General features: G+C 39.6%; 1 protein-coding gene across 12 annotated transcripts in view; it reads left to right on the top strand.

Annotated features, from left to right (window-relative positions):
- The first annotated feature begins 3,951 nt into the window (after positions 1-3,951).
- TRIM37 (tripartite motif containing 37) overlaps positions 3,952-12,616 on the top strand; it is a 173,010-nt gene continuing 164,345 nt past the window's right edge. For all 12 annotated transcript variants that reach the window (XR_011468499.1, XM_070395335.1, XM_070395333.1 and 9 more), the window contains exons 1-2: positions 3,952-4,368; positions 6,386-6,487. Coding sequence is in view for 11 of the 12 variants with exons in the window: in XM_070395335.1 (XP_070251436.1) it covers positions 4,348-4,368; positions 6,386-6,487 (123 nt within the window). In the remaining variant the exon portion in view is untranslated. The remainder of the gene's footprint in view (positions 4,369-6,385; positions 6,488-12,616) is intronic.

Here is a 12,616-nt window from a genome sequence, read left to right as displayed (position 1 = left end):
TGTATATAGGTAGCCAATTAATGCATTTTTTCTCCTGCTTTCTGAAATTTGTATCATATACATGGTATGAGTTTATGGAAACATTTATTGTTGTGATAAAGAAGTTAACTAGCCTGGTCGGCATGGCTCAGTGGTTGAGCATCGATCTATAAACAGGAAGTTATGGTTCGATTCCCAGTCAGGGCACAAGGAGGTTATGGTTCGATTCCCAGTTGTGGGCTCGATTCCCAGTGGGGGATGTGCAGGAGGCAACCAGTCAATGATTCTTTCTCATCATTGATGTTTCTCCCTCTCTCTTCCTCTCTGAGATTATATATATATATGAAGTTAATATATATTATAAGAAGTTAATTAAATTAACAGTCTTTAAAGGTATTTTTGTTAAAATTATAGTTGAAGCTTTTAAAGGTTTTGGAAAAAAAGACTTTATTATTTGTTTCCTAGCTGTCACCACTGACTGAAGAAGAGAAAACTGCAGTACAGCAATTAAAATCTCACATGTCAGATTTATGAAGAAATGGACTTGCAAAAGGGAACTCTGGTGGAGAAGAGATCAATTCCAGAGAGATTTAGGAAGATGTCTTGTTAGCATATGGTAACTAGAGGTGGGGTATGGTGAAAGGGAAAATTTGGCCTGGGTGACTGGATAGTGATGCCTTTCACAAGAGGGAAATATAAGGACAGATATGAATAAATTTCAGTCAAAAGGATGGAATGGGAAAAGGATTTAAGTATACGCACACTTAGTTTTGCAATTTCAGGCAAGAAAGTCTTAACACTATTTTGCATCTGTTTTTGTATAATCAGGATAACAAAGATGTCCTATCATATGATTATGTACTATCAGTCAAATGTGAATGAGTGTACATTGGAAATTAAAGATGGAAAAAATATTTGTATTATATATTATATATGTATATAATTTTCTATTTTTGAAAATTTTAATTGAAGATTTGGTCACATTATCAGTGAGATTGCTAAGTGACCTATAGTGTCCCATAAAACCTAACCTTTGTAATAAACTGATTTCTCTGTGACAGCCTCTTTTATTTTTGTCCTATTCCTTTTGCTTGCTAATGTTGAGCAACATGAGTTCTGCTTTCAAATGCTGTTTTAGGTTGTCTTTATTGTATTTCTTTTTAGAAAAATATTTGAAATCAATATTTTCATCATTTTGTTCTCTACTGAGCTATTTCTTTTGATAAGATGTAGTCCTTTGATTGCTTTAAAAAATTCTTTAAAAAATAGGATATATAGCAACTTTATTTCTACTAGAGGCCCGGTGCACAACATTCGTGCACTGGGGGACGGGGGTTTCCCTCATCCCGGCCTGTGCCCTTTCACAGTCCAGGAGCCTCAGGGGATGTCTGACTGACAGCTTAGGGCCGCTCACCAGCAGTCAGCCTGGCTTGTGGCTGAGCGGTGCTCCCCCTGTGGATGCGCATTGACCACCAGAGGGCAGCCCCTGCGTTGAGCATCTGCCTCCTGGTGGTCAGTGTGCATCATAGCGACTGGTCATTCCGCCATTTGGCCGATTTGCCAAATGTAGGATAATTGACATAATCTCTTCAGAAACTCCTTCTGGATACTTTGGAGTAGGTGGGAAGCGGAGTCAACCTTTTCCATTTTAAAGGCTACCTTCATTCTTCCACAGCATAACATCTGACGATTTCCCTCTTAGCTTTGCTTCTGTTGTCACATCTCCTGTGACTCTCCCCTGTTGTATTTCAGTACAGCCTTTGTTCTCCTCCAGCCTATATCATTGTACTTGTTTATTCTATATGAAAGCTAAGAAATTGAAATCAGAAGAGTACTGCCAACTGCTGCTTGCTAGTTTTGTGTGTTTGTATGTATTTCCCTATTTATTTTTAAATAACTTGACAATAACGTAATTGTCCAAATTACAGGACAGATCTTGGTATAAATGTTAATCACAGGATTATTTACAATAGTAATACATACACATCTGGCTGATAGCAGGCAAACAGGAAAGTAAATCATGATGTATCTATGCAATAGGAGGTCAGAGTTGCCTATAAATTATTACTGTTAATGTTCAGGGAAATGCTGAATGGGGGAATGGAAGCAGATATTGCTGTTCTGAAGTTAAAATTGGGCTTTGACATCATATCTGAGATGTAAATAGCAGGTTTTAAATTCCAGCTGTTTTACCCTGAGCAAATCACTTAACTTCTCTGTGCCTGCATGGTGGGAAGCACAATGAAATGTTGTTTGGTTTTGAAGGATAAATATTGAAGGATATTTAGTAATCCTTCAATAAATGATAGTTCCATATATGTAATAAAAACGAGGCATTGAAACGACTAGGAAAAATACATCAAATGTTAGGTCTGTAGGTTATAGAATTATACTTTAATATAATTTTAAGGATTTGTTATGATCATGTATGTCCATTGGCCAACTTACAATAACTGACAAACAGGGTTAGGAGAGTAGCTCCAGTTAAAATTGTCCTGTCCAGTTTGAATATGTCAAGAACAGAAAGCCCTCATCCTTTAATTTACAGTTACATTTTAGTAACAGATATTCATTTTTTTCAGTGCTCAGGCAATTAATATTAATAAAGTTCCTGTACATTAATAATTTTTGACACATAAAGTTGATGCCCACTAATTATAATAAAATCCAAATGCTTTAATAGTCAATAACTTTCTAGGTTATTGTTGATTCTCTACACGTGTATTCTAGGTTGGGCTAAGTGTAATAGTTGTTTGCAACAAACTAGAAAGAAAAAATTAAATTCAAATCAAGAATTTGAGCCCTAACTGGTTTGGCTCAGTGGATAGAGCGTCGGTCTGCGGACTCAAGGGTCCCAGGTTCGATTCCGGTCAAGGGCATGTACCTTGGTTGCGGGCATATCCCCAGTAGGGAGTGTGCAGGAGGCAGCTGATCAATGTTTCTCTCACATTGATGATTCTAACTCTCTATCCCTCTCCCTTCCTCTCTGTAAAAATTCAATAAAATATATTTAAAAAAAAAAAGAATTTGATGCACGCCACCTGACTCATACCTTCAACTCCTGCCATTTTTAAACTACGGTACAGAATTGTGGAAAGCTGAATACAGCTGATACCGCTTTGCATTTTGTAGTCTCATGGCAACCGCGCACCTCACGTGGCAAAAAATGCAGGTGTGGTGTGGGTCTTACGTCTACATAACGTGTGGTCCCGTTCTCCCAGCCCTGAAATGAGAAACTATACCGCTCTAGGCTTCACAGTCTGGAGCAAGGGTGGGCAAACTTTTTGACTCGAGGGCCACAATGGGTTCTTAAACTGGACCGGAGGGCCGGAACAAAAGCATGGATGGAGTGTTTGTGTGAACTAATATAAATTCAAAATAAACATCATTACACAAAAGGGTACGGTCTTTTGTTTGTTTTTTTATTCATTCCGTGGGCCGTAGTTTGCCCACGGCTGGTCTGGAGCTACGCTTCAGGTGGAGCGGAAATCTTAAAAACCTGAGTCTCGGCTTCCTCCCAAAGAAAAAAATCACTAGCCAGGTAACCTCCGTACCACGGTTTTGCAAAGGGCGGGCCATACACCGCCTGCAGCCAAAATCACCGAGAGAGGTTGTTGACAATACGGATTTAGTGGGGCTCTACCCTAGAATCAGAGTCTAAATACCAAGGGGTGTGGCTTTGCAGTTTAGGTTTTTCGCATGCACTCCAGGTGGCTCTGCTCGTTCGCGCGCAAGTTTTGAGATCGGTGGGGCAACGCCCACCCCTGAAGGGGCGGGGCCCTGCCACTGCCTGCCTTATCCTGGGGTCGAAGGCAAGCTACCTTGTCGCAGGGAGCCGCCAAATCTCGTGTGCGCCTCCGCACCGCGGGAACTAGGTGCCCGCCTCTCGGCTCCGCTCCTCTAATGCTGCGTCCTGCGCGCATGCGCGCGAGCGCCTTTCTGCGCCGCCGCGCCTCCAGCTGCCCTGGTTACCGTAGGTGTTTGTGAATTCCCCGCAGCGCCGGCTTCGCTGGAGACCTGAGGCGCCAGGCTTCGGTAGCGGTTCGACACGCGCGCGCGCCCGCCCGCCCGCCCGCCGGCGTCTCGCGGTCCCCGTTGGGCGGCTGAGCCGGGAGGGAGGATCTGCGGCCACTTCTCGCCCTCCTGCTGCTCTCTAGGGCGGGCACGCGGATAAAATGGCGAAGTGGGGGTAGCTGGCGCGGAACCTGAAGCGATGGGGCGCGCTCGCGGGGCGGTCGTTGGAGCCTCCTGAGGTGGGCGCGGGGCGGTTCGCCGCGGCAGTTTCAACTGGCGACCTCGGGCCGGCGCCTAAGAGGTCAGACCACGGACTCCGCGGGTCGCTGTAGGCCCCGCCGCGAGTCGGAGGCAATGGATGAACAGAGTGTAGAGGTGAGGAGGTTTGAGGAGGTTGGTGGTTCGTGTCCCCCATGCTGCCCGCTGAGTGTTTTTTAAGCGGGTCGCCTTTCCCGAGTCCTCTCCGGTGGGGACGCCGCCGCCGCCGCCGCGGAGAGGCGGGCCAGGGGCGAAGGACGGCGGCGGGTGCTGCAGCCCCTGGTGCCCGTGCTCCGGCCGCTCCCGCAGGCAGGTGGTGCGCATCTTGGCGTGTTCAGGTTGTCTCCGCCCGGCACTCATCCCCGCGGGGCTTTTGCAGACTGCAGCCTGTGCAGAGCAAAACTGCAGATTCATTACAGGGACGTGTCCTGACGCTCGCCACCAGTGCTTGTGATTTCTGCGCGGATCCACATCTCCCTCCGAGTGAATAACCTTTCTTCCTAGCGGTACATTTTTGTAGACTTCTGCCCTTCCTCGGTTGAATGAGCATATTCTCTGATTATCTGATTTGGCTGTAGTTTGCCAGAACAACCTTATTTTTTATTATACCTGGCACTTGTAAGCTCTGATTTAAAACTGTTGGCGTATTTACATAAAGGCCAGGGACAATTTTAAAAAAGATGGGCTATTGAACATAATTGTGTAGTAATTGTCAAACACTGTATTAATTGTCGAAATACTAAAACACTGAATCCTTGCTTCGTTCTTAGTAAGGGCAGCGATGTGACAGGGCTCTTTAAACTAGTTCACCCGATGGTGTTGTCGCCCCCACCTCCCTCCCCTCCACGCCAGCATCTGCACCGCACAGGTTCTTCGGGCTTGCGGTCATGATTAGACTCGCATGTGGAAGTATTTTAAAGGCTTGGTAACTTGACCTTGGTTTTATGAGAGTTTTCATTCTCCTGCCCTATAAAAATGAACTTAAAATATCTAATAACCTACATTTAATTATAGCTGTTTTTCTTGTTAGTTACTTCCTAAATTGATTCATATGAGGCTTGTTGCCAAGATAATACTATTTCTCCCAATGTACGTGATCTTTTTTTTCTTCCCAAAGCATTGGGAGAACTGCCACTAAAATTCTCAATAGGGTTAGACTCTCAGGTTCAAGTAAGTAGCTACTTGGTTGCAGTATCAGGGCAGAAATTCCGATTTCTGGATTCTGAGTTAGTTTCTTTAAGTAAATAAAAAAAAATTGTTTTTAATCCTCACCTGAGGATGTTTTTATTGATTTTTTAAAAAAATATGTTTTTATTGGTTTGAGAGAGAGAGGGGAAGGAAGGGGAGAGAGGGAGGAACATCATTTGAGAGAGATACATCCATCAGCTGCGGCTTGCTCTGTGCTGGGGGTCTAGCCTGCAACTGGGCATGTGCCCTGACCATGAATCAAACCCGAGACCCTTTGGTGCGTGGGAGGAAGCTCAGCCGAGCCACACCGGCCAGGGCTTTAGTGATTGTTCCACTTACTCATACATCCATTGGTTGATTCTTGTAAGTCCCCTGACCAGACTGAACCCACAATCTTGGCCAATCAGGATGACACTCCAACCAGCTGAGCTACCTATCCAGGGCATTGGTCAAAGTGCACTGCTTTTAGGATATGTGTCTCTTAAAAACTTATCATAGCAATTCATCCTCCTTGTGAAATTGCAGAGGAAGTAAAAAGTTCATATTGTTCCTTTAACCGTGTAGTTTGCCTTTTTTTCCCCTTACTGTTAAACATAAGCATTTTTTCTGTATCATTAAATAATCGAAGAAATATTTGTAGTGACTAATGTAATCTATGTTAACTGTGGTAATTAATATTTGGACCAGCCAGATCCTTGCCATTATAATTAATGTTCAGTAAAAATATTTGTGCATTTCATATCCTTTCCTTAGAATAGGACCATTGTGAAGCTTAGATGTTCGGAGGTACTCGATCTCGGCTAACAAGTCCTGATAGGGAATAAACTTAAAACTGAGATGTTATCAGCCTAAAATAAATGTAAATAAGCAAATTACTTTAATCATGCTTTTTACTCTTGATTCAGTAGCCTAACCTGGTGGACCTTACATCTTTTATTATTTTCAGAGCATTGCTGAGGTTTTTCGATGTTTCATCTGTATGGAGAAATTGCGGGATGCACGCCTGTGTCCTCATTGCTCCAAGCTTTGTTGTTTCAGCTGTATCAGGGTAAGCTGTACTTTTCTTTCCACTTCATTTAGCATATGTAGGATATATTGGTAAATAAAGTGGTAAAAATTAACCATTTCCTTTATCTTTTCATTTTAGATTTTGTGTCCTTTTAAAAAAATGTCTTCAATGAATGTTCCTTAATAGGGAGACCATCAGTGTATGTTGCTTAGTACTGTGGAGATGAATAGTCATCAAATGATAACTGCCATGAAATGTCTGGAAACCAAAATCCAATAAAATTCTAATATATTTACATTATTAAATCATTGCACATTTAACAAGTACTTACAAAGGGCTGGCCTGCATTGTGTTTGAGGTTGAGGGATATGAAGATAAATGACAAAGTGCCTGCCCTGAAGGAACTTAAATCTAATATAGAGAATGGACTTTGTGTACCATCGTAAAGAGACACTAACAAAATGTTGTGAGACCCAGAGGAGGGAGAGTTTATACTTGTTTGGCTATGTTTTCAGACTAGATCTTCAATTTTCTAGCTACACTTAGTTGATTCTCTCTTACTACCTGTATTTTTGTGTGTTTTTTAAAATTTTTTTTGTTTTCTGCCCCCTTTTTTTGTCCCCATAATTCTCTTTCTCTCTCTTTTTTATCCCTTCTTGATTTTCAGCATAAGTAGCTCTTTATGTTTGCCTACAATTATTGACTTTGTTTTGTCTTAAGTTTTGCACACTTTTAAAATCGGGTATAATTTACATACAATAAACTACACAAATTTAAAGTGTACAGTTTGATAAGTTTTGACAAATGTATATACCTCAGAAACCATCACCATGGTCAAGATAGTGAAAATATCTGCAATCCCCCAGTTTCTTTGTATCTCTGAGTAATGTCTCCTGCTTATCTGGTTTCCAGACAACCATTGATCTGCTTTCTGCCACTATAGATATGTGCGGATTTTCTGGAATTTTTTACAAATGGGATCTTATAATATATACTCTTATGTATCTGTTTTTTTTTTATTCAGCAAAATTATTTTGATATTTACCTATGTCAAGTGTATAGTGTTCCTTTTTACTGCGCAGTAATAGCATTGTATTGTATGCATATGCCCTAATTTGTTTATCCGTTCACATGTTTTATTGTTTTAAATGAGGTATAATTGACATTTAAAACATGCCAAACTGGTCTGGCTCAGTGGATAGAGCGTCGGCCTGCGGACTGAGGGGTCCCAGGTTCGATTCCGGTCAGGGGCATGTATCTTGGTTGCAGGCACATCCCCAATAGGAGGTGTGCAGGAGGCAGCTGGTTGGTGTTTCTCTCTCATCGATGTTTCTAACTCTCTATCCCTCTCCCTTCCACTCTGTAAAATATCAATAAAATATATTTAAAAAAATAAAAATAAATAAAACATATTAGTTTCAGATGTGCAACATATTTCTACATTCAACATTTGTATGTATTTGTATATATTGCAAAATGATGACTACACTAACTAGTTAACATCCATCACTATACATAGTTACAAAATTTTTTTTTCTTATGATGAGGACTCTTAAGATCTATTCTCTTAGCAATTTACAAATATGTAGTACATATTATTAACCATACTATTAACCATAGTTATTATGGTTATATGTTAATAATAACATTATTATTAACATATAGTCACCATACTGTACACATTCACTTGTTGATGGATACATGGGTTGCTTCTAGTTTTTGGCATTTACATAGAGCTATGAGCATTTATATACAAGTGTTTGAATGAACTTCAGTTTTCATTTCTCTTGGGTAAATAATCAGGAATGGAGGGACTGTTTAACATATTGTCAGACTGTCTTCTAACATATTATCAGACTTTATCCTTTTATGTTCTTGCTGATATGTATGAGAGTGCTAATTCCATATTAATGCCAACACTTGGTTTGTTCAGTCTTGAATTTTAGTAATGGTACCTCAACTTTCCCCTTAAGATCAGGAAAAAGACAAGGTTGCCTGCTTTCATTACTTCTATCCATTACCTTCTCTCCCAACCCTTAGTAACCACCATTCTTTAAGTTTCTTCGAATGTGACTAGTTAAGTACCTAATATAAACCCAATTATACAATATTTTTTTTTTTAGTACTTATTTCTGGGCTCTCTATTGGTCTCTCTTTCAGTCTTCATGCCAGTGCAAACCTGTTTTGATTACTATGGCTTTGTCGTAAATTGAAATCAGGAAATTCAAGATAGTTTTGGTTATTTAGGGTACCTTGTGATTATTTTTGAATTTTAGATGGGGTTTTTCTACTTCTGAAAAAAGCACCATTGTGATTTTGATAGGAATTGCATTGATTCTGTAGATTGCTTTTGGTAGTATTGCCATTTTAACAATATTAAATTTTTTAATCCATGAATATGGGATGTCTTTCTAGTTATTTAGGACTTCTTTAATTTCTTTCAGCAATATTTTGTAGTTTTTCACATACAGTTTTTTCAATTCCTTGGTTAAATTTATTCCTAGATATTTTACTCTTTTTTTTTTTTTTATTATATAAATCTTTATTGTTCAGATTATTACATTTGTTCCTCTTTTTTCCCCCCATAACTCCCCTCCTTCCAGCTCCCACCCCACCCTCCACCCTCACTCCCCACCCACTGAGTTCATCCATAGGTGCATGATTTTTGTCCAGTCTCTTCCCGAATCTCCCATTCCCCTTTCCCCCCCAAGAATAGTCAGTCCATTCCCTTTCTATGTCCCTGAATCATTATAGTCACCAGTTCATTCTGTACATCAGGTTATTTATTCACTTGATTCTTAGATTCATTTGTTGATAGATGCATATTTGTTGTTCATAATTTGTATCTTTACCTTTTTCTTCTTCCTCTTCTTAAAGGATAGATATTTTACTCTTTATGATGCTATTGTAAATGTATTGTTTCCTTAATTTTCTCCTTGGAGTCTTTGCTAGTGTATAGAAATAAAAGTGTTTTATGTGTGTTGATTTTTGTATCCTGCAGCTTTGGTAAATTTATTAGCTTTAACTTAAGTTTCTTGTGAAATCTAGGATTGTCTACATATCTGATCATGTGTCATCATAAACATAATTTTATTTTTTTCCCATTTTGGATGCTTTTTGTTTCTCTTTTCTTCCTTAATTGCTCTGGCTGAAATTTTCAGTATTATGTTGAATAGAAGTGCTGAAAGCAGGCATCCTTGTCTTTTCCCTGGTCTTAACAGAAAAGTTTTCCATCTTTAACCACTGAATATGGTTTGCTGTGGGTTTTTAAAATAAGGATTTTAGCCCTAGCCGGCTTGGCTCAGTGGATAGAGCGTTGGCCTGCGGACTGAAGGGTCCCAGGTTCGATTCTGGCCAAGGGCACATGCCAGGTTGCAGGCTCAATCCTCAGTAAGGGTGTGTAGGAGGCAGCCAATCAATGATCCTCTCTCATCATTGATGTTTCCCTCTTTTTGTCTCTGCCCTTATCTTCCACTCTCTCTAAAAATCAATGAAAAAATATCCTCAGGTGAGGATTAACAATCACAATAAAATAAGGACTTTATCAGTTGAGAAAGTTCCCTCCTATTCCTATTTCTTGAGTGTTTTTATCATGAAAAGATATTGGATTTAGTCAGATGCCTTTTTTCCTTTGTTTTATTAATGTGATATATTACACTAATTGATTTTTGTATGTTGAACTGTCCTTGCATTCCAGGAATAAATCACTTGGTCATGGCGTATAAATCAAGAAAACTTGAGCTCGGTCACTTGTCTATTTCATGTGGTTAATAAGAATCAGACTGAGGTCTGAATACTGTCTAAAGCTTGTGTTTCCATTTAATGAGGGAGAGAAATCAGTTCTTCAGTTGATTGTGAAGGAATTACTTTAAAGATGTTTCTTTAATATTTCTTATGCATTAATATTGTTCACTGGTTTTTACCTTGAGTTTTGGTTTGGAAGAAACATTGTTTCCCCCAAAGTATGAAAATTGCCATACTTATTTTGTGATTAAGTTAGATTGTGTAATATGTACAAGGTAAAAATGCTACATATATATATAGAAAAGGGAAAGGTCACTAGTTTGGGATAGGCAGGAAAGTTTTATGGTTATAATCAATGGATATTCTCATGTGAGAGCGCATAGAGAGAGGGACTGTATAAGCAAATAGACAGTCCTGATGTCAAGAGTGGTATATATTGCAACAATAGCCCTTTTGGATGGGAGAAGTATATTAAAAAAATATATTGGTCCCAACCTTTATAGAGCTTATTGTGAAGCAAGGGAGGGGAGACTACAACCACAATGAAGGGGGAAGTATAGGTTGCTGTGGTAGAGCATGGCAGTGGTATCTAAAATAGTCTATAGAGCAAGCATGTCGAACTCTCGGCCCAGGGGCCGCATGTGGCCCATAATGAATATTTTTGTGGCCCAGCCAATATAATGGTATGTAAGAAACATTCTAATAAAAATTTCATAACTTGATTTTTATAATATCCTGTTATACATAATTATTAATAAGGAACTACAACGTTTGCTAATGGCTGATTACTATAATCGTGTTACATTCATTTCCCTTGCACGCCTTATATGCAGGCACACCATTTCTCTCTACAAATACTAGCAGCAAGTATTTTAGCAGCCAATTGCATGTCATTAGTCTTGTACTGACTTGTGTGGTGTGCGCAACGGGAAATATTTCGCTTTCTGAGAGCAAGAAAAATAGGTTTATTTGCGTTACGCTTATTAATTTGTGCAATTATTCAGTGTCTGGTAAATTAATGTTCAAGAAAAATTAATTTTTATTAAAATGTTCTATTTTATGTTAACGATTACTTATTTATTTTAGCCCTTTGTATTCAGCATGTCTCTATCAAAATAAACCTATGTTTCTATGAAAATTGGAAGCTTTTGTTTTTTTGTGGCCCACATAAACTTAAACCTTGTTTATTTGGCCTGTGCTAGCCTTTGAGTTTGACATGCTTGCTGCAGAGCAGTGGTTCTCAACCTTCCTAATGCCACAACCCTTTAATACAGTTGCTCATGTTGTGGTGACCCCCAATTTCATTGTTACAAATTGAACATAATTAAAGCATAGTGATTAATCACAAAAACAATATGTAATTAATTATATATGTGTTTTCTGATGGTCTTAGGCAACCCCTGTGAAAGTGTCATTCGACCCCCAAAGGGGTCGCAGCCCACAGGTTGAGAATCGCTGCTGTAGAGTCAGAAAGCTTTCTGAAGGAAGTTGCTTATAAACTGAAATCTAAAGGATGAGTAGGAATAAACCATTTGAAGAGAGGTATTGATAAATATCCTGGGCAGAGAGATACCAAATATATTCAAAGGTTTAACTTTGCTGGTTCCCCTAGGTTGAGAAGGAGGACTAGGCTAGGGAGGTGTGGGCTGAAAGCAGCCCTGGAGAGGTGCTATGACTTTAGTAGAGTTTTTTCAGGGGAAGAAACTTGACCCAAATTTTGTTTTTACCAAGGGACTGAAGAAATAATTTTCAAGGTTATTAAGAATGGAGGAATCTTCTTCCATGTATTTTCTTCTTCTAGCTTTATTTCTTTACTAGAGGCCAGGTGCACAAATTAGTGCACGAGTGGGGTCCGGCTGGCCCAACCCGATCAGGGCCAATGGGGCCAGGCCGGCTGTGGGAAGGGGCCACGGGCGATTGGCCAGCCGGCCCTGCCCCTGATCAGGGTGGGGGGGCTGATTGGGAGCAGGGCTGGCCGGCCCCGCCCCTGGTTGAACTCCCAATTGAACTCCTGGTCGAGGGGACAATTTGCATGTTAGGCTTTTATTATATAAGATTTTGCTGTGCGGTCCCTTTTCCCTATTGTCTAATTTTTATTGTCCTTTAAGGTTTCCTTGGCAATTTTATTTCTGAGTTAATTGACTTTAAGTAAAAGTTTATGTTCTTTTATAAAAGTACATAGGGATAAACAGAAATATCAGATACTGGAATACATTCATTTACCTCTGAACCAATTTGCCAGACTATTAAAACAAAAATATTTAACCATAAATATTGTTTTTTTTGGAAAGGCATTCAGAAAATCTTAGCATCTCCTTTGTATATGGTGTGATACTGCTCCCTACTCAGTAATAATTACAGTGATTAAATTAATATAATTTGAGGTTTAGTGGAGACATTTTGCAGTTAAAAGGGTTTGTAATA

The sequence above is a fragment of the Myotis yumanensis genome, unplaced genomic scaffold (genome assembly GCF_028538775.1).
Source record: "Myotis yumanensis isolate MYYU_CA2020_CCGP unplaced genomic scaffold, mMyoYum1.0.hap1 SCAF_16, whole genome shotgun sequence".
Lineage (NCBI taxonomy): Eukaryota > Metazoa > Chordata > Mammalia > Chiroptera > Vespertilionidae > Myotis > Myotis yumanensis.
Note: the sequence above shows the minus strand (reverse complement) of the source record. Positions and strands in the feature narration are given on the sequence as shown.